General features: G+C 40.4%; 1 protein-coding gene across 1 annotated transcript in view; it reads right to left on the bottom strand.

Moving 5' to 3' along the window:
* Positions 1-21,079, bottom strand: part of Stk32a (serine/threonine kinase 32A) — a 114,178-nt gene extending 93,099 nt beyond the window's left edge. The window contains exons 1-2 of the mRNA XM_050163476.1: positions 20,915-21,079; positions 16,835-16,981 (exon numbers count right to left, since the gene is read on the bottom strand). Coding sequence (XP_050019433.1) covers positions 16,835-16,886 — 52 coding nt within the window. The 5' untranslated portion in view covers positions 16,887-16,981; positions 20,915-21,079. The remainder of the gene's footprint in view (positions 1-16,834; positions 16,982-20,914) is intronic.
* Positions 21,080-22,621: the final 1,542 nt, after the last annotated feature.

Genomic DNA, 22,621 nt, shown 5'->3' with positions numbered 1-22,621 from the left:
GAGATTGTGTTTTTAAACCTAGTCTGAGCTACATAGGGAGACCAAGTCTTCCACCCCATTGAAAAAAAAGGGAGAAGGAAAAGTACAAAAATATATTCTGTTCAACATCTTTCTTCAGAGGGTGTTTTCCCCTCTCCTATGCAATGGGATTATGCTATCAACCTCACAAGGAGACGGTAGGAATTAAATGAAATAATGCATATTAAATATGGAGACAGTATAGTAAACAAGAGCTATTTTTGAAAGAATTACACCTAAGAGTAAGAATTAACCATTTATTTACCATTCACTGGCTTTGTGATCTTGGTTAGTGGGTCTTTGAGAATCATTTTACACTCATCTCATACCATCAAGCTAGCAAAGGATAATGGTTTTCTTATTCATATCTCCAGATTGTTTCAAGAGCCGAATTAGTAAAAAGGTTGAGCAAATGTGAGAGGCGAAGTGTTCTCCTTGGCCTTGGAGGCAAGCATGAGAGGGTGGGCATCTCATTCCTACCTCTTTCTAGTTGTGGGAGCTTGTACACGCTTTTCTCTCAGAGTGTTGGTTCTCAGCTCCGCACTTTGGTTTGATTGATTGCTCACAATGTCTAATGAGATTACGATGACAGAAGTGAGAAGGAACCTACAGTAGAAACCCTGCTTTCATAAGCATTCGTCCCTCCTCCATTCTGCTGACAGGTACCTCTCAATTTTTCTCTCTAAGCTATCTCTAAATCATCTAGATTTAGATAATTCCCTTATACAACTTCTCTCCCAAGAGAATCATGGGATTCTCAAATGAGCGCAAACTCATTCTTAAATTTGGCAATACAGCATAGATGTCGTTGGGCAGTCCATAGATCATTTCTTCAGAAAGTAAACAATGAACTACACAAAAAAACCCCTCAGTTTTGTGTAATTTCCTGGATTCCATGGGATTCTGTATGGATCCCCTGCTAACAATCAGTCTCCTCTAAATGGACTGTGGTCTTCTCTAAGCCAGAATCCCAGAGTAAACCCTAAACATAAGGGCTGTTTTGGAAAGCTGATGACAGTCTAATCTGCTAGCACTATGGAACAATGTGCTAGCCATCTTACATTATTCAGCTAATCTTAATTTATTCAAAAAAAGATAAAACAGTGAGCTGTGAAGACGTGGTTAACATACAAGGTCTTAGAGAGTGTGAGAGTTGAAATTTATAATCAAACCAAGAATGTCTATTTTAAGTTGAGTGTCTCCCAAAGATATATGTTCTAACCCCTGACACAAGAATACTATTAACTTATTTGGCAATGATTATATAGCAAATATGCTTAGTTCAATTTAGATGATGTCATAATGGAATAGAGAGTGCCCTAATCCAATATGAGCATCCTTCGCTGTAGAGAAAAAAAACTCATATGAATTCACAAAGTGAAGATAGTTTTGTGAAGACACAGACATGTTTGGAATTATCCTGCCTTAAGAAACAGAACACTGGGCTACTAGCCTTTTGTTGAGTCTGGGAGATGCATCACCAGAGAATGGAAGGGAGTGTGGCCCTGTCAACACCTTGATTTCCCACCTCCAGCCTCCACGGTCCTGAGACAATAAATTTCTCCTTTTATAAACCATCTGCTTTGTGATACTTGAAACTGCAGTGCTGGGAAAATTACGTGATGAGTAATCCAAAATACAAGCTCCTTACTTTAGATAAAAGTATGTACGTTCTCAATCTGTATCAAAATGCAGGGAGAAGAGCTTGTCCAGTTTTCACATTTCAAATGTGACAAAATGTTAAATGGCAGAAAAATAGTATCTAACAATAATTCCAATAGCAAATTGCTAAAACATATGGAATTGAGCATTTATTGTCAGAAAGTGTTAAGACAGCACAACGTAGCTATGCTAAGATCCTGGGTGAGCACATCATAGAATTCCATGGGATGTCACTGGTGCCAATTCTAACCTCGAGAAAAGGATGTGTTTCTGCTGTGAACCATTTCTGTCAGAATTAACTGAAATTTTCCATGCACAATACATTCTGAAGGATATTAACAAGGTATTCCCTGGTCTTCAGAGCATATGAAGAAGCAAATGTTGTGATGTTCAAGCTGCCAGGTCAGGGATGGTCCTTACTCCAGCTATTAGCTCACTGCAAGATTCTTTTATGGAAAATATTTTGAAGGGAAAAGAAGCATCATTCTTCACCTTCATGTAAGGATACATGCAAGTCCTCCTTGAAAAATGCCTTGAATGGATGAATTTGTAAGAGTTTTTTTTTTTTTTTTTTACATTGCTCCTAGAAATATACACCAAAGGGGCTGGAGAGATGGCTCAGAGGTTAAGAGCACTGACTGCTCTTCCAAAGGTCCTGAGTTCAATTCCCAGCAACCACATGGTGGCTCACAACCATCTGTAATGAGATCTGGTGCCCTCTTCTGGCCTGCAGGCATGGAGGCTGAACACTGTGTACATAATAAATAAATCTTAAAAAAAAAAGAAATATACACCAAAGACTAAAAAACAGAAACTCAAATGATATATATGCCATATATATATATACTAATATATATGTATGCTAATATCCATGGCAGCGTGATTCTGCTAGTTCAAACACATAAACTGCCCAAGAGTCTACAGCACAAAAAATGTAAAGATGAGTAATACCTATGTAATGTGGAATATTATTTGACAACCAAAACCATAATGAGATTCTGATGCACACTGTGGTAATAAACCTGAGTTAAATAATCTAGACAAAAAGGGCAATCTTAAATGATTCCCTTGCTGTGGAGGAATTAGAATACCCATGTTCATAGGGACAGAAGTAGGGAGAGATACTAGGGGCAGAAGGCAAAAGGACCTGCGTTGTAAATGGGCATCCTGTTTCACATTGTAAAGAAAGAAGGTTCTAGAGATGGTTGATGGTGGTAGTTGTACAACATTGTGATCATCTTAATGCTGCAGAAATGTACACTTAAACTATTCAAAATGCTAAATTTTACATTACGTGTATTTTTTCCACTCTTAAATGCTAAAATACCTACTTTTTAAGAAACAGTATGAAAGCATCCATAAATTTCTTAAGAGCTTGTTAATTGTATTTACTAAAATACAGACTATACTTATTTCTAAAATCTTATTATATTTATAATTAATCCCATATAAATAAACAAACCAGACTTTTTTAAATGCTGTTGCATCTACGTAAATGATTTGAATTCTTGTTGAAATAGGAGTTGCAGGGCTGCGTCCCCAGCACCCCAGCCGCCTGCTAGCTTATGCCTGAAATAACAACACATTAACTGTATTCATTTAAGCACTGCTTGGCCCATTTCTATCTAGCCTCTTCTAGGCTAATTCTCACATATTAATTTAGCCCATTTCTAATAATGTGTGTAAGCACCCCAAGGTGTGTTTACCAGGAAGATTCTAGCCTACGTCCATCCTGGGTCTGAGCTTCATCGCATCTGCCTCAGAGCGCAGAGCTATCGTGTCTACCCGGGAGAGCTGAGCATGGCGTCTCTGCTCCAGAGAGCAGAGCTGTCAGGTCTCTCCGGGAGCAGAGCAGAGTCTGACCTCACTTCCTCTTCCTCCCAGCATCCTCTTCTGTTTACTCCTCCCACCTATGTTTTAACCTATCAGGGCCAGCCAAGCAGTTTCTTTAACGCTTAACCAATGAAATCAACAGATTGATATGACACTCCCACATCAAATTCTCAACTATAGAGGATACTCATTTCTTTTCTCCTATAACAAGGTTTTATTCAAGCTTAAAGATCTATTAAGTTACAGCATTGCAATGTAAAAGATCTCATTTTATTTTAGCACTTACAGTTAAAACCATGTATATTTTAGGTGAATTGCAATGTGTTTATGTTGTAGAATTCCACAGTCTCTAAATTATAGTTTCAACAAATTAACAAATTTTAGGCAATCAGAATAAGTTACATACACTATTTGTGAAAGTGGAGTTTTAGAAATATAGAGAACATCATCCCAAATATATCACCTACCTCTTATATATGTATCCAGTCTTTACAAAGACTTGAATGTACCCATTTAGTAAATAATTCAGTGACTGAGGATTCAAAGATGAACAAAATAGGCAAAATTCCCAGGGTGTCATGAACTTCACACTCCAGTGAGAACACAAATTAAAAAAAAAAAAACAAGTAAATTGAATAATAAAATTTAAAAAAACTAGGATACTCAGGATGAAAGATACTAGACTAGAGAGTGAATTTCTGAAAGCAAATACCTCAAAATATTAACTATGATAGTTTATAGATCAAAACATTGTAGATTTTGTTTTCTGAGCATTCTATAATTCATGTACATTGCTTTCATAATTCTCAGAATTCCTCTTAAGTCCCTAGTTATACCCATCCTAAGAACATCCTCTAGGAAGCCCATGCATACAAATATCTGTACATACTTGTACATTCAAGTCTCCCCCAAGAGTGGCATGTAGAGACTATGGTGTCTACAGTTTTCAGTGAGGTCCAGAGGAGAGCAGGCAGGCCTACCGATGTAAACAGGAACCTAAGACTTAAACAGAAATTCCTTATAATACTGCAATCAGGCGTGAATTTTTGACCAGTCATCCATCTATTTTTATACTCTGGGCAGAAAATGAAGTTATCAAAGCAGCATCCATATTTTATATAGATAAATACAGGTTGTCTCACCGGCATCATATGCATTAAGTTGGCCGAAGGCAGTCTAAAGAGAATAATGAGCATATAGAGGTAAACATGATGAAAGCCATTGACATAATGATTAGAATCAAAGTGGGTAAAGAAAGGTAGGCAAATCCGAAGAGTAGCTCCATGATTGATTTGAGGGAAGAACCTCCAACCTGTAACAGTCCAGTTTATGAAGCATGACTGTGACTTACTGCAGAAACAAAGATGAATGTCACTCAGAAATGAGACTACCCACTGCTCTTTGTGAGCAGGCATCAGCGAGTTCAAGAGGATCCCCCAAGTCAGTCCCTCTGATTTTGTCATCGCTCTCTGACTATGCATGCTGGGCAGATGTATCTGGAGCTGAAATAACTGGGTTCGTCTTATATGAGGGCTCAGAATAGGCTGTAGACATCTGATTTCTAGTTTAATCTTTCTCTGCCTCAGTCCAGACCCTGCATGTTTAAATTGCAGGCTGGTCTGGTGATGAAATACATTATTATCATTGACTGCTGTTACCAATAAGAATGCTCCTTATTTCTAACAGATGTTTTTTTTGTTTCTTCTCTAAATTCTCCTTGGTATCTGGATGTTAAAATCAGGGCTGGCAGAGAATCCAGGATACAGGAACCTATCCTGTATCACCACTCCAAAATGGCTATCTTGGTGTGGTGAGCCATTGCTGTATCCTATCTAGGGATGTCATGGTGGCTCTCACACACAATTGAGTTTGAGTCAGTGCACAGACCCTTACTACTGATAGAATCTGGTAGATGTCTTGGTTCCCAATAAGTAACCACAGGAGAAGTAGGAACAGATGAGCCCACGTATCGATTCCCAGGAAAGATCCATCATCTATCAATCCATTCAACTTCTCTTATTCTCTCTCTCTCTCTCTCTCTCTCTCTCTCTCTCTCTCTCTCTCTCTCTCTCTCTCTCTCTCTCTCTCTCTCTCTCTCTCTCTCTCTCGTGCCTGACCACACCATGCATGACTGACTGCCAAGATCCCACACTGCTGAAACCAGCCTTGGTACCCAGTCTGACTTTGACTGTTGGCTCATCCTCTGCTTACTTATAGGTCAGATCTCTTCAAGAAGTCATGCATATTTGCTGTATCCATTTCCTTCCTCCTACCCACCCCTATCCATCTGTTGTCTCATGCTTGAACAATCCTACTGGCATGTTAATAACACCAAATTTCTCCTTGTTTCCTTGCCTATAGACATGTCCACCTGTTCCTCCACACAGAAGCATCCCTCATAGACGACTTCCCCCTCTTTCTCTGAAGATTTTCATTCTTAAACCAAAATTTCTCTAAACTCCATCTCCAGTCATATCTGTCTAGGGACTCTTGTGATACACTTAGGAAATGTCAATTGTCCTAATAAAGATAGATCATTTTATATTATCTCCAACTCAGTTCCTTAAGTGAATCCATAACAGTTAAACATAAAATTTCTGATGTAACTTTGAATTTCATATATCAGAGAAAACATTCTTTTCTCTCCTTTCTCCTCCCCCACCCCGCCTCCAAAAGCCTAAGGGACAAAAAAAAATCCAACAATGAGTGACTTTTTTTTACTTACCAAGTAAAGGCACTGAAAACTATAATGCTAAAACTTACAGTGAAAATGAGTAACATTTATTATAATGTACCTGACACTAGTCAAACACTTTATGCTATACAAAAAAAAAAAAAACCCTACATGAGGCAGATACTACTTATTACCTGTTTCCTTTTACAATTGAGAAAACAAGCCTGAAGCAAATTGCTTATCTAAGTTTTCACGATGAAAAATAATTTCAATTTTCACGATCTTCAAATACAAACACAACAACACAGACCTTAACAGAGTTAAAATTCTAATAGGTTTAGTGTTGGGGAATATTCTTTTAAGGTGTGTTACTGTTGTTTATGTTGCATTTGTTTAACTCTGTGAAGCTGTGTTACTTTGCCTGTCTAAAACATCTGATGGTCCTAATAAAGAGCTGAATGGCCAATAGTGAGGCAGGAGCAAGGATAGGCGGGGCTGGCAGGCAGAAAGTATAAACAAAGGAAGAAACAAGAAAAAGGAAGGAGCAAAAGAACAAGAAGAAGAGAATGCCACCCAACCAGCCACAGAGTAAGAGTGAAAGTAAGACATAAAGAAGGAAGAGAAGGAAAAAGCCCAGAGGCAAAAGGTAGTTGGGATAATTTAAATTAAGAAAAGCTGGCAAAAAAACAAGCCAAGCTAAGGCTGGGCATTCATAACTAAGAATATAAGCGTCTGTGTATGATTTATTTGAGAGCTGGATGATGGGCCCATCAAAAAGCCAAAAGAGTAAAACATCAGTCTGTGTATGATTTATTTGAGAGCTGGATGATGGGCCCATCAAAAAGCCAAAAGAGTAAAACATCAAACAACAATTTAGCTTGGTGAGGAATGTATTACCGTATCCTAATTTCCTCATTTTATCACAGACAAACAAAAGTCTAATCAGTTTGGCATTCATCCATGGAAGTGTCTGGGAACCATGGCTCTCTGACAGCTTGATACTGGTTTTGGGAAAAGGGAGGCTCCCAAGTCTATTCCTTTCATCCACTAGTGAAAAGTGACTTTAGTACATCACCATCAATCCAGCACCATCACAGACTAAAGTGGCAACAAATGGTTAAAGCAGTAAGAGTCTGGCAAGACCTTTAAAAACATGGTGGAATTTCTCCAGAGAAGCGGCCTCCGGGGGAAACCATGGCCACTCTGTGTGTTGTCAGCACTTCCTTTATGAGACACAGGGCCCCAGGAAGTCCGGGATTTGCTGTGACCAATCGCTGGTGCCAAGACAAAGCAAAGGACACTTTTTCACGTCCTGCTGCCCAGGCCCAAATTCATAAATTTATTTGGAAATCAGAAGAAGTATGTTGACACTCTGGAGGAAACCACAAAGTAGGTCAGTGAAGCAAAATGAAAGATTAATATCTCCACTGATGGATGATATTCAGTTGAATCCATATCACTGCTGGGAAGCAAATTCTGCCTTAGTCATGTTTCAAATGCAAGACAGGTTGTGATTATTTACTTGAATCCAGAGAGTAGAGTTACCAAACTCTGTGTGTGTGTTTGTGTGTATCATCTATCTATCTATCTATCTATCTATCTATCTATCTATCTATCTATCTATCTATCTATCTATCCATCCATCCATCTATCCCTCTATCTAATCATCTTCCCAATTTGCACATATTATCTTTCCAAACACTAGATTATTGTTCAAAGTAATACACTAGTTCTCAGGGGTGAAGTATATGAGCGTTAGTAAAGGCTAACTAATTATCATGAAAGAACAAATTCTGGCTGCTTTGCCCCATCTCTTAAATCCCGAGGATTTAGTTGTTGATAGCAGAAAGGTCCCCAGGATGTATACCAAATATCTGCAAGTTATTGGACAAAATTTAGCCCATCATCTATTATCATGCATTCATGAACAATCATTTTTGCATCTAAATTGACTGGAAAAGTAAAAGAACATTATCTGATAAAAACTGAAAATATTTGGAAATTCAAATTCTACAGTCTGTAAAACTGTACTGGCATGGAGCTATATTTGCCTACTACCTATCAATGACAAGTTGACTGGATGTGACTGAGGCTGTCCGTGTTGCCTACAAAGCCTAAAACATTTACCATTTGGTCATTACAAGAAACTTTTCCAACACTTGTAATAAGTTAGTTTCACAAACGAATCTAAAAACACAAAGATAAGGGCTCTTCAAATATGAAATGAGTTTAATTTTATTTAGTTTACTGTACATAGGCCTCCAAGGAGGAGACAAAAAGAGGTTGAAAAGGAAAAAGAAAGTCTGAGTGGAGCAGTTAAATTCCAAATCCATAATCCCAGGTTTTCCAGTCTTTATGTGCTATCTATGTTATATTCACTATCACTGCTCATAAGTACAGTATTTCATCATAGCTTCTGAATGCTTATGTTTCCACATGTAACTCCCACAGATGGCTGTGTAGTGAAATCACTACATAATCCAAAGTTAACAGTACATGTGCAAGCCAAACAGCAAGACTTGGCTTTTCAGGAAGGCCTTCACAGGCGTTCTCATGAACACCATCTACATACAGGCGCAGGCTTATAGGTTGTGTTCTCACCAACAGAGCTCTGATGGAGGGAACTGGTCAGTAAGCCTAACAACCACACCCTGCCTTTCTCTGGTTTGTTGTTGATTCCAGAAACCACATATGGATTTGAGTTCTGCTCCACGGGAGGGGATTCCGTGCCTGGTACTGCAATCCTTGTCAAAAGTCCGTGGTGTGGAAGATCCTAAGCCCTAGGCTAGAACTTGCTATTGTTATTTTGCTCAGTAGTCATATTGTGAAATTGCTACCAAATATTGATAAATGATTGATAAACAGCATTATAACTGGGGACTGAATGCACCCTCAAGCAATGGTAAGCCTGACAAGACAGAGGAAGTAACTATGATGGACAGGTTGCAACCTGGAGCAGATGCTGTACTGACATTTCATTTGTATTTTAATAAATAAATCTTGCCTGAAGATCAGAGGGTAAAACAGCCCCACTGGTCAGCCTTACAGACCAGGCGGTGGTAACACACACCTTTAACCCCAGTAGCTACACTAGTTTTCTATAGAAACCAGGCAGTGCATACCTTCAATCCCAATGGTACACACCTTTAACCCCAGCCCTAGAGAGGAATATAAAACGGGAAAAGACAACTCTCAGACACAGCCTCCTTCTGAGATTCCTGGAGACAGGATCACCATTTCGGACTGAGGTAGAGTCTGTTTTCTTGACTGTTTTGCTTTTCTGACCTTCAAGTTGAACTCTAATATCTCTCTCTGGGTTTTTATTAATTGTGCTACATTAATCACTTCATGGGGACCAGACTGCTCCTCTCAAGTAGTAATACATTTAGCAACTTCTCTGACCACCCTTCTCATGATCAAGCAGGCTTATTAACCAACACTATTAAATTATACATACCTCCAGTACCCTCAACCCAGTCCTTTACCTTCTTACATCTAGAGCTTATATCAGGACTCCAAAGACAAACTTGGAGTCACTGGATCCTGTTATATGTTCCTTTTCTTGACTCACGTGGTTGCATCTCTCTCTAGTTTGCATAGGCAATCATCTCTTTGGTTAATATCTTAGGACCATGTCTGGGGATAATATTTTGGAATTTCTGGAGCAAAGGCTTTTGTCCTAAATCTTTAATTAAAGTTATAAGATGAGAGTATTTTTCTAAAAAATCTAGTTTGGAATAGGATCAAAAGGGCTATCAGCAGCAGCTACTTCACTTCCATTTGTTCATAAAATATTTTTGATAATAATATAGCCATAAAAAAGCACATTAGAATTAAATAAATCCAGCTGTTACTTCAAACAGATACATCCAACATCCTAGAATTAAACTAAGCTATCCTGTGTTTTCCTCATTAACCTCAATAAACATGAATCACACTGCAATAAAGAACTTACGAAGAGAATTTGGGAAATAATAATCACTCTTCATATGTAATATAAAAATCCTATTATGCTTCTACAAATTGTATTAGGAATATTTCACATAAAACCTGCTCCTATTCAGCCAGAAAGGGAAATGGCAAGAAAGGATGTTTTCAAGACACCCACGCATCTGTTTCCTAAACTGTAACCCACAAATATTTTGGACAACAGAATATTTAAAAGTTTACATAAAAGTAATGATTCAATTTTGAAATATATCAAAAATGTCAAGAAGACTGAGATTTTAATATTGTAAGTCATTTCTGAACCTTTTTCATACTAGTAAGATTGTAGATCGATATAGACAAGGTGCAACCTTCCCGAACAGGAATAAATTCTCTTGAATGTCTTTCTAACTGATTGTCTGCCATACTCCATGGAGCGCTAGCTCAAACCTGGAGGTCTGTTTTCCTGGCTTTCTAGTTTGTTGCCCCTTTAATATCCCAACACCTTTTTCTTGTGGAGAAATAAAGCACTTCCAAATGAAACACGCTTTCACAAGCAGTTGGACCTGAGGTATTTATGACAAAGCAATTGACTGAATGAATCTTAGACCTATGTATTTAAATAAGCCAATGCTCAGGGGTGGGGATTTCCTTTCACTCTTCTGGTCATGCCAATCTAAAGCAAAAAGTGTAGCATGAGTAATTTTGCTCTACTCCAGTCTGTCGGAGAAAATCAGGAATCCGTTGACCTGCTGCTGTCTTGAAGAAAAACATGCAGTCCTTGGGTGTTTAAATACCAGCTCTTTCTCAAGTCCTTCCTAGCTGGAATCTGTTCAGTAACCCTCCCATTTCTTTTGGATTGCAAATCTGTGGCCAGTTCTCTTGGCCCAACATTTTGAAGAACCCCCATTGCCCCTGTCACTGCAGAAGATGTTAGAAACGGGAAAGGGCCACATATCCTAGGAGACGAGGGTTGCCAAATGAAAGAACATTGGGTTTCACCAAGGGCAAAGAAGAATGCAATAATTGAGCTCTCTCTGCAAACTCGGGCCACTGATGAGCTCTTTGGAGAAACTTTTTAACCTAAGGCCAATTTTCTTAGCTTAGCTGCAGAAGGCAGCTAAGTCTCTTGGCTTAACTAAAGCAACTTTTCACCTCTGTGTTCTCTGTGTATGCTGGGGACACATCACTCCCCATGACCATGGCAAGACACTCCCCTCTTGTTGAATCATATACAACTTTAAATACTGATTGAAAAAAAAAAAAAAACAATTCCACCACAACCAAGAAAACCAAACTAAAGCCCTGCACTCAGAAGAATGAAGGTAGATTTAAAAACAGCAAAATGAACATAAAAAGAAAGATCATTTGCATTAATTTTCATTGTAAATACCATATTTTTCTGTATTAATAATTTTTTTCTCAGCATATGTATATAGTCACGAGGTGTAGGGGAAACTTGTCTGCTGATCAAATAAAGTTACTTTAATAGTCACTTTGGTTTAAAAAAAAGGAAAGGAAAATGAAAATACCATCTCAGGAAGATAAAAAACAAGCCAAATGAGAGATCATAATTTTGTGCCTCCAGTAACTTGTCTTATTTAGAGCTGCACAGAATCTATAAAATCCTGTATTCTGTCAACCCAGTTCAATTAATACTGTCACCAGTAGGCCATATTGACTGTTGCATCTGCTGAGTCACATTTAATCTATTTGTTTCAAGAAGCTGAAGCACTTCTAAGAACTCACGCTAAGAAACTCTGGCTCTAGTGAATACTACTAATAATTATCGTTAATTGGGTGGTTAGTTTATGCAGAACATCTTACTGTTTTGCTTGCATTATTTTACTAAATCTGCACAGTTACCCAAGGATGTATATCAAGCATTTAAGATCAGCTTTGGATCATTATTTTCACTAGCAAACCTCTCACCTCCTTCATCAAAGGTCAACGTGAGTAAAGAGCAGAATGACACCTTCAGGACTAGACATCAGGTGAGCCACCAGGAGAGCTCACCTCAAGGGACTTCTAATAACCGTCCATCTTATTTAATTATCTTCAAAGGGAACAAAACCATTTTCTATGATAAATAACCCTTAAAACATTGTCTGAGAAATGATTAAAATGTTCTTCTCAACTCTATATGCTGGGACTATGAAATCACTTAAAGGGAATATTAAATACTTTTTTCATCACATTAAAGAATTCTTCTCTGCAGTATTTTTTAAAGTAATTAAATTGGCTCATTTTAGTGCTCTAAATTCTGATCCGCTTTGATTATCTATACAAAAATACAGATATAGGAATGACATAGATATTAATGTTCTTTGATTGGAAATTGTTGCTACTTTCCAGAAGTACAGAAGATTGACAGCAATCCAATGCAACTTTAGTTTGTGCTCAGTCCACAACTGCACATAGGACCATATGAACCTCATCGGAGCTATTGAGTTAAAAAACAGAAAGAAACCACAGAGGTAGCTCAGTGGGTAAAATGCTTGATACAAAAGTTAAACGCTGAAGTTCAGATCCCCAGGACCAAGTAAAAGTCAAACAAGGCTATAATCCTGGAATGGGTTTGGGGGACGGGAAAATGCAGGCTTGCTGGCTGGTCAGGCTAGGAGAAGCTTCAAGTTCAGCAAGAGATCCTGTCTCAAATATATAAAGTAGAGATGAGATTGAGACACTCACCCTGTGCCAACTTTTGCCCTCCACACATGAATACCTGCACACGTGTGAATATCACACACATACAAAGTAACTTCATCACAATGTCACACCTTTCTTCCTCACAATTAATGTTCTTATAAAGTGTCTTAGTCTCCCATAGTCTCCCACTGCTGTGAAGAGACACCATGACCACGGCATCTCTTATCAAGGAAAATATTTAACGGGGGTGTCTTACAGTTCAGAGGTTCAGTCTAGCCCATCATCATCATGGTGAAACTTAGCAATGTGCGGGCAGACATGGTCCTGGAAAGGAAGCTGAGAGTTCTGCACCTTGCACAGGCAACAGGAAGTGGTCTGTCTTACTGGGTGTGGCTTTAGCATATATACCTCAAAGCCCACCTCCACAGTGACACGTCCTCCAAGAAGGCCACACCTCTTAACAGTACCACTCTCTATGAGCTTATGGGGGCAATTACATTTAAACTATCACATCAAGAGATAAATTGATACGGAAAACAAGTGAGATCTCTTGGACAAACTCATATACAGTAAAGACTGTTACGATGCAGATGTGGCATGAATAATAAAAGCCAAAAAGACAGATGTTGGGATTAACCTGAAGGTCAGAAAAGCAAAACAGTCAGCCACTGGCTCTTACCTCTTCTTCAATCTAAAATGGTGATCCTGCCTCCAGGAATTTCAGAATGAGACTGTGTCTGTGAGCTGTCTCCTCCTGTATTATATTCCTCTCTAGTTCTGGGATGAATTATGTGCATCATTGGGATCAAAGGCAAACTATTGTGGCTACTGGGACTAAAATTCTGTGTTATCACTGCCTGGTCTGTAAGATGGACCAGTAGGACTGTTTTACTCTCTGATCTTCAGGCAAGCTTTATTTATTAACATATAAATGAAATATCACTACAGCAGGTAAGTGTGCGTTCCCAACATTGCTGTTATTTAAGCTTTGGAGTTGCTTTTTCCTGTGCCTGAACTATTTTTCTGGGGCCTTTGTCTACCTAGCTGCTTCTAGCATCAGCTACCACTGTCATTCTTTTCCCAAGATCACTCAGAGGGTGTTTTTTCCTTTCAGAACTTTTCAGGTTTGTGTCCTTGATAAATGTTTGCCTTCTGTCTTCATATTACAGGCTTCAAGAGAAAGAACAAAGGCCCCGCTCCTTTCCTTCTCAGGTCTCTGCATCTAACAATGTGACAAGCTCACAGTAGAGCCGTGGTTCCCAACCTTCCTATTGCTGCAACCCTTTAATACAGTTCTTCATGTTGTGGTGATCGCCAGCCATAAAATTATTTTCATTGCTATTTCATAACTGTAATTTTGCTACTGTTATGAATCGTATTGTAAATAGCTGATATGCAGGATGGTCTTAGGGTAACCCCTGTAAAAGAGCTGTTCCACTCCAAAGGAGTTGCGACCCACAAGTTGAGAATGACTGAAATAAATGACCTTGCCTTTTACTGGTAGCAGCTTACATAAACGAACTGGAAGCCTAACCCCTCTGGGAAACATAGGCGAATGCTCTGTTTATTTCAGATTTTCCCCTTAAGGAAGTTGTTGTAGGTTCTCCCATTGGGTTCTGAACAAGATAGCAAAAAGGGAGCAAACTAGGGGATGTCAAGACCTACCTGGTTTTTAAGAGTAACTCTCTCTAACTTTGTTGCTTTGGTTTAAGAATACTTTAAAGAGTTATAACGTGTTCCAAACCATTAGATATATAGCTGTCTCTGGCACCCAATGAGAAAGAAGGACGGTGCTTTTGCAGCATCACAATACCCTACCTTCAGATGATGTACCAGCCTCAACAACCTAAGTATGAAGCTGATGCCCATTTACTCGCTTTGCTTACCATGAAGACCTTTCTCATGCAAACATCAGTCTCAGTCCACAGGAAGCATAGTGAACCGCATAAAAAGCAAGTCTGCCTGTCTTTCCACTTCAGAGATGGGAAAGTCACGTGACATTGCTCATCTCTGGAACCTTCCTTAAACTACTTGATGAAACAAAGGAAGATGCCAAAAATAGCAATGAAGAGCTTAAGATCTTTACAGTTATGCAATTCTTTTTGTCCCTGAAGAATGTTTTCTAGAGACAGTAGTGATGCTATTCCTATGTTGATAGTGAAGACCTTGATATTTGAAACAAGGTATGTTAGACTCGTCGAATATTCTGTATTTAAGTGTTTGCATCCAACAATTCAATACTAGAACATGTCCATCAGCCATAGTAAACATTTTGGAGCAAGAACTTATGTTCGTGGCTACCCAAAACAATAAACTGCATTTTGCAGTTATCTAGAAGTAACATTGCACCTGTGAATCAAAGCAATAGACCATATCAAATGCATAAAGGAATGAATACATCTTCAATTGTTCTCTTTCTCAACAGCTGGAGATTGGATATAGATGGACTGTCAAGAGGCATGAGGGGATGGGTACTATTCTTGTGATGGGGAAGACTGGAAAAGCCAGGCAGTTGGAACCAGTGCTCTAGCCTTGTACTTCGAAGACAGCTAAAGAAGGAAATGCATGTCCATTGTACATGGCCCACTGCTACCTTCTGTTTTAAAGATCAAACTCACATGCAAACCCAATGAACTCCCTGGATGATAGGTAGCAGTGTGATCCAGCAAAGTGATGGGTTCCGAGCTGGAAAGGACCTTTGAGGTTCTGTTCCACCCCTTCACTCTACTGAAGTGAAGGCTGGAGCAGGAAGAGTAAACACATCTCTTGATCGCCACAGCTAGCTGATAGTAGACCAGGCTGCAGGCATCCTGAATTCTAGTTCACTCTTACCCTTTCTGGTGCAATTAGCAAAATTCCATAGAAGTGATTCTAGACTCTCCCTCTTGGAAGCCTGAACAACTTATTACTTGGGACCAAACACCTCCTTTGTCTAAAAAAAACAACGTCATGGGAAGGAAATAAGACACAGCAAGACCCAGGCCCCATCTCAGTGTCTGCTGCTGGGAACTGATGGAGAAGGACTGACGCTTGTACTTCTTGACTAGTTAACCCATTCCTTTAAAGTTCCCCTCTTCTTCAATGAAACTGGTTGTTCTCACTGTGAAAACTCACCACAGAATGTCTGGAAACAGAAGCGTGAAGTCAGAAAGTCAAAAGGGATTTACATTTTCAAACTTGGTTCTATAATGTTATGGGGAACAATCATCATGCACATGAAATTTTCTATAAAAACTAGTTCAGCTGGTTCTTATTTTTATCTTTGCTCTTTGGGGAACCACCATCCCACTCCCAAATAAATACATGCAGACCTATTCTTTCTTATAAATGCCCAGGCTTAGCTTGTTTTATTTCTAGCCAGATTTTCTTAATTTAAATTATCTCATCTACCTTCTTCCTCTAGGGTTTTACTCTTTTCTATTTCTATCTTTTCTTTCCTTCTTATTCCATTTCTGACTGTTTGGCTAGGTGGTAGCCCCTGGTATCCTCTTCTCCTTTTCTCATTCTCCCTTTTTCTTTCTTTCTCCTTCTATCTATTCTCTTTGCCGGGCAACTCCACAAATCCCTCTCCTGCCTAGCTATTGGCTGTTCAGATCTTTATTAGACCAATCTGGTATTTTAGGCAGGCAAAAGAGCACAGCTTCACAGAGTTAAACAAATGTAACATAAAAGAATGCAACACATCTTTGCACCATCAAACAAATTTTCCACAGCATAAGAAAATGTAACACATCTTCAACCAATATTCCACAACAAACTTGCAATAGGGAGAAAGTTCAACTGTCAAAGAAACAGTAAAGGAAACTGCAAATCATCTAAATATCTACCATGGGTCACAGCTCTCTTTGGAGCAGGGAAGACACTATATAGCAGTGACTAAGGCAGTTGCCAAAGGCATCATAGAAAGTAAACAATGTATTCTAGATATTAGAAAGGTCCTTGAGCATCAGTCTTTTATCCACTCTCCCTCTGTCCTTAGATACCCTGCTTATACTTAATTGTGAAACTATACGCTTATATTTGAATTTCACAAATTTCCATTTCTACATGCCAGTATGACATACTTCTTACCATCTTCATTTTCATCAAACACTGGTGCTTTGCTTGAAGTGTTGGCTCCCATGATCAAGTCTGCACTGGCCTGGACACTCTAGTTATAGTAGGCTGGAAGAAATACTCATCGTTGTGCAGTGCAGGTCCTGGAAAGTCAGCTCGTATCTACAGAAAGAAAGAAAGGAAGGAAGAAAGAAAGAAAGGAAGGAAGGAAGGAAGGAAGGAAGGAAGGAAGGAAGGAAGGAAGGAAGGGAAAAAGAGGAAATAGTATCCTTTATACTATAGTTTGTGATATATTGTAACAAAAACATTAACTTGTATTACTGTAGCAGAAACTTTTTGTCCTTAAAAATTACAATAGAAATGATAATGCAGGGGACAACAGGAGAAGCCATGCTGCACAGTGCCATCAAAAGTCAATCTGGGCTTACAACACAGGGGAAAAGAAAAAGACATTCCCAGATATTAAAAAAATCAAAGTAAGGCCAGTTAAGTGACTATAGAATAAAAATAATCTTAGTGACCTCTGTATTTTAAAGAAAATAGGCTAACTTTACATTTTCAGTTTTGCTGTGTGACCAAGAACAACCCTAAAATCTTCACCTTAAACATGAAGTTGTCTTATGTTTCCCCTTGCCCTGGAAGGCACCACAATGGATTGGATGTTACTAGCTAGTAGATGGTGTCCTCCAAACATTTTTCCTTCTGAACTTGGAGATGATAATGGTCTTTACCCAAAAGGAGAGTTATATGTGATCCACATACCTTTAACTCCTTATAAATATATGGCATGTATATGTACACATTGTGTATTCATATTATATGACTCCTATACTGTATCATATGAATACACACGTGACATTTATCAATTTAATTGCTTGGGGCATATTCTCTTATATAGCTTAGGCTGGCCTTCAGCTTCCATTACCTACCTCAGCCCTCAATAGTTAAAGAGAGTACAGGTGTTCACCACTAGCCCTGGATCTTCTATATATTTTTATGTACTGAGTACAAAAATGGAGATACATATTTAACACAGTAAACAAAGAACTTTTATAACAACATATTCAGCACTTGCTGATCATTCTAAAGCCCAGATTAAATTATATAGCTGAGATAAAAGTTCCTTTAAACTGTACATTGATTCCTTTAAAAATACAAATGTAAAAACTCTTGCTATCCTGGAACCTATTAAACAGAGGCATTGTCTGGGTTCCAGTTCTAAGAATTGCATGATCATGGCCTTGAAACAGTTACTTAGCCTCTGGCCACAAAAATGGGGACATAACAGTGCCTCCTCCAGGAGTCACAAGCTCAAGAGCCTTTAAGTGCCAGGAAGCTCACACAAAAGACCAAACCGGACCAGGTACAGGACATTCAGGCATTATGAGGACAATGGCGGTACTGGCTTAATCTTAAAAATGTACTTGAGGTCAGATGAAGACATTTTTGTGTATGGAAATACTAGCCAGGGACCTTTAGAACTTCTGAAACAGGGTGAAGTGCCAGAATTTATAAAAGAAGGTTTTAAGATTCAGCTCAGCTCTACAGCTCAAAAAAAATCATGCTTGGGACAAATATGATTTATAGATACAGATAGAAAAGCAATAGAAGTGCAGTAATTAACAAAGTACCTGGCACATACAGTACAAAAAGAAGAAATGGCTGTTTCTATTATTTTGACAGGGACATTATTTCCTTAGCATTTATCATTTATTTCAGGTGTTGACACTTGTTGACCTTTTGTTTTGTTTTGTTTTGTTACTTTTTCCCCTTGGAATTTTTTTACGCATGAAGTAATTGCAGGTTAGATGCAGAATTAGAGAGAGTATCCAAGATAGACTGGTTTATGAATAAGTTATTTTTAAGAGAACTTGGGGAGTCCCCAAGTATATAAGAAAAACTCATTTTCTCATTAGGAATATGTAAGTCAGGCCTTCATTTGGAAGGAAGACCCATTAAGGAATTGCTCCTTTTCCAACTAAATGCCAACTGCTGGCAAAATGCCTTATGGTCTTTAAAAAGAATCATTAACTGTAGAGCAAAGAAAGAGTCAGCAATTAGGAAGTGACCAATTACATGAGCTAGGACTGGGGAGAGGCTTGGGGCATGTGGCTGGTGGCTGCAGCAGGCTCAGTGGGATAATTGAGATCCAGGAAGACAGAAAGAACTGCTGTCAGTGTAAGTCCAGAAACAAGGCTTTTAAACATGAGAACAGCGAACGAAGAAAAAGTAGGATGCCCATTGCATTTGATAGAAAGTTAAGACGCAGAATGGAGCACCCTTTGTCCTTTAATGTTGCATCGAGTTCGGGGGGGGGGGATGAATAGCAATGACTCTACTACCAACAACATTAGAAAAAGAGAATGGATCCTATGCATTTTAAGGAACAGTGATTATTAACCCTGCAGAGTCGGACTTCATTCATTTTGTATCTGGTAAAAGTCTGAATGCACGCTTTCACGGCACATAACTGCCCTACCATGCGTGTATTCTTCACACCTATGTTTCTCTCAAGTAGCCCTTCTCTCTGCTGCATAAGATGCACCAAGCATTGACCTTGCACTTTGACAAATCAGAGGGAGGCAGAGGTGGAAACATTACCATGTTTTCCCACATCTCAGACTTCCACTCGGGGGTGCAATTTAATCTACTGCACAGCCATCCGTTTCACTGGGAGAAAGGGCCATGTGAAGGGAGGCATGGCCGTGGATGCTTAGAAGGGGCCAGCTAAGCAGTCCTCAATGAATGATGGTCTAGCATCTTCCCCCATAGTAGCTACCACACAGAACTGCCTGAAAATTGTCTTTAACTGTTTCTCCCCCAAGCGGATAACCAAATTAGGTAAGTTTCTCTCATGACTAGAAAGAAACAGGTCTTTCTCTGGCAGGAAAATGGTGACTCATTGTTTCCACTCTGTTGAATAGAGAACAGGAGAAATGTTAAGACTCTTTCCCATAAAAACCTCTGCCCTCCCTGACCTCCTGTTCTCAGTCCCCAGAGTCAGCTAAGCTTGGAGAGCAGCAGCCATGTGAGGAAAGGGAACCCTAAGCAGACAGGCAAGAAGGCAGATTTGTCTTGCAGGAATGGATGAGACTTCACACTCTACTGAGAGCCCATAATTACCACATTATTAAATGTAGCCTCATGTTCAATACCAGCCTTTCAAGTGCGGCTTGCAGACCTAAAGGAGTCGGGAGGCTTCTCCTGAGCAGTTCTGTCTCCCTAGAGACTCTTAGAACTGGAGACCGCCAGGTGTGATGCAAGAACGTTGCAACATCCGAAGGCACCGTGTAGATTTCATTATCACAATGTGTGCACAGTCATAATTATTTTTATTTGCATTTGAAAAAAATTGAAAATATTTAGAAACACAAGAAGCAGGGATGGGAAACATTCAAGTTAGCAATATTCTCTATTAATAACTGTTTCATTTTCAACCTCATTTCATAATTTTTAGGTATTGAAAGTTGCAGGTAAGTAGAGTGCCTTTTCCACCTCCCCAAAGCAGCTTAGTGGTCTGCACACACCTCTGCACCTTTAACAGGGAGAAGTGTTTTTCAGAGAAGCCCCCTGATCCTCACCAGGAAAGGGGGCGCACCTTGCAGTCTTGCTGGGCTCATTAGCCATCCTATTTCTGAGATCTAAGTACGAGGACATACATCTTTACAACTCTGACTTACGCTTTTTAAGTGCCGCCTAGCAACCCACAGCGTGAATACAGCACAGTTTACTTTCTCTGTGAAAATGTTCAAACTCTGCGTCAGCTTTGGATGGGGCAAGGGACCTACGAGCACGGAAAACAATGCTAGCTTTTCTTTGAAACTCATTTCAACCTAGAGACTATTTTTTGAAGTCTTTGGGGGCAGAGGTGGTGCAAAGCTGGAGGAGCAGATGAGGGCAATAGTTAGGGTGGGTGCTATCCTCCATCTGGTTGTGCCAACCACGCTGACCAACTGATTGCCTTTGTGTTCTTTCTCTTCCCTATCCCCTTGAACTTCCCAGCTTCCCACCAGTGCCCTTCTACACTCAGGGCGATTCTGTACGTGCAGTCTCTACTCACCCACTCCTCGTCCTTCCTCCAGCCCTTCCACTCACCTCAGGATGATGCTTCCATTCGAGGAGCTGGGGCAGACCACACTCCGCAGGTCAAGAGCAGTGGGGACGGAAGACACCTGCCTAGCAGGACGCGGCTGCGGGAGCAGCCAGGCAAGGCAGCGTGCTGGGCTCCAGGCACCTGCGGCTGCCAAGGGGACCCAGCGCAGCCGCGGAGCTCCCCAGCAAGGGGCGGGTCCCGGGAGAAGAGGAAAATGCCAAGCCGCCCGCCAGGGGCGTCCACAGACGGCGCCCTCCCCTGGAGCGGACTGCCAGTCGCCTGGACCAGCGCCAGTCGCCTGGGGACTGTGCGTCGTCTGCGGGGGGCCGGACAAGCGCCCCGGGAGGGAGAGTTGGAAAGCAGGAGGGCGTGGCTGGAGTCCTGGTTGCTGGCTCTGTAGCTGCCGCCTGCTAAGCACTCCGCTACTTCTCAGACCCGGGCAGGGAATCTCCCCAACGTGGTCCGTGGACAGCACTCCCGTCTCCCCATCCTCCTCCGGGCAGCACTACGGGGTGGTGGGTGTGAGGCTGGCAAGTACTAGATTTGGACTGTCCATGAATTGCCCCATTTTATTGCTGCGGTAATTAAGTCACAAGACAGAGAATGATTGTCCACTGTAGCAGAACTGTCCGTGGGCAAACTCTCCTGCCCCCCAACTTTTCCTCCATCTCTTCACACTCACCTGCCGGGGGAAGTAAGAATGGGGACTCGCAAAAGTTCCCTAGGTAGGTGATCAAGAGAGAGCCATCGGGCAGTCTTCCATGGCAGTTCCTTCTACTTCCCTTGGCAGTCATAATCACAGTGGAAGTAACTTACCATTTCCCTCCACGACCAGGGTCACACTATTGCTGGTACAGTAGCTGCTTCAGAAATGACCGATGTGGGCCGGGCGATGGTGGCGCACGCCTTTAATCCCAGCACTTGGGAGGCAGAGGCAGGCGGATCTCTGTGAGTTCGAGACCAGCCTGGTCTACAGAGCTAGTTCCAGGACAGGCTCCAAAACCACAGAGAAACCTTGTCTCGAAAAACAAAAACAAAAACAAACAAATAAAAAAAATGACCGGTGTGACAGCAGGACAGGTGCTGGGCAGGGACAAATGGACAGTGGGGGGATCTAGTTTGGGAGTGGCTACAAATTCTAGCTATCTTCATGTATTCCTGTCATATAGGAATACCAGATGAATGCTGTCGAATGGTCAGATCCGTAAAGAGAAACTGAAAAAAAAAAAAAAAACATTGGGATTAAAACTTCCGCTATGTCTAAACATTTGCAAGTTTTAACGAGAGTGGAAACACAACCACACCGGACTTCTCAGGGTGGCCTGTGGTGTCTGAAATTGTTGAAGCCTCACCACGTACAGAACGGAATGTTTCCGGAGGAAACTTGCGGCTCTTGAGCCAGTTTCTTATCCTTACTCAGGTAAACATGAATTGTTCTTCTCGAGTCTTTTAAAACTTGGAGGCGCCTTTGTCTTACCCGCGTGTTCGTTTTGCCTTGGGTATCCAAAAGGAAAACGCTTAAAGCCTTTGGAGTAGTTTGCAGCCAAACTGGGGTGCACAAGGGGGGGGGAGAGCTTGATTCTCCGCTATTTTTGTTTCTACATCTTTGTGTTTCTCTCTTATGAAATACCTTTTTGGACAGGCATTGGTCACTACAAATTAAATATTTAACGTGGAGTTGGACATACATAGCTCGTGCAGGAAAACAA

This window comes from Alexandromys fortis, unplaced genomic scaffold, assembly GCF_014885135.2.
Source record: "Alexandromys fortis isolate MF-2015 unplaced genomic scaffold, M_Fortis_MF-2015_v1.1 scaffold_17, whole genome shotgun sequence".
Classification (NCBI taxonomy): domain Eukaryota; kingdom Metazoa; phylum Chordata; class Mammalia; order Rodentia; family Cricetidae; genus Alexandromys; species Alexandromys fortis.
This window is presented reverse-complemented; position numbering and strand designations above follow the sequence as displayed.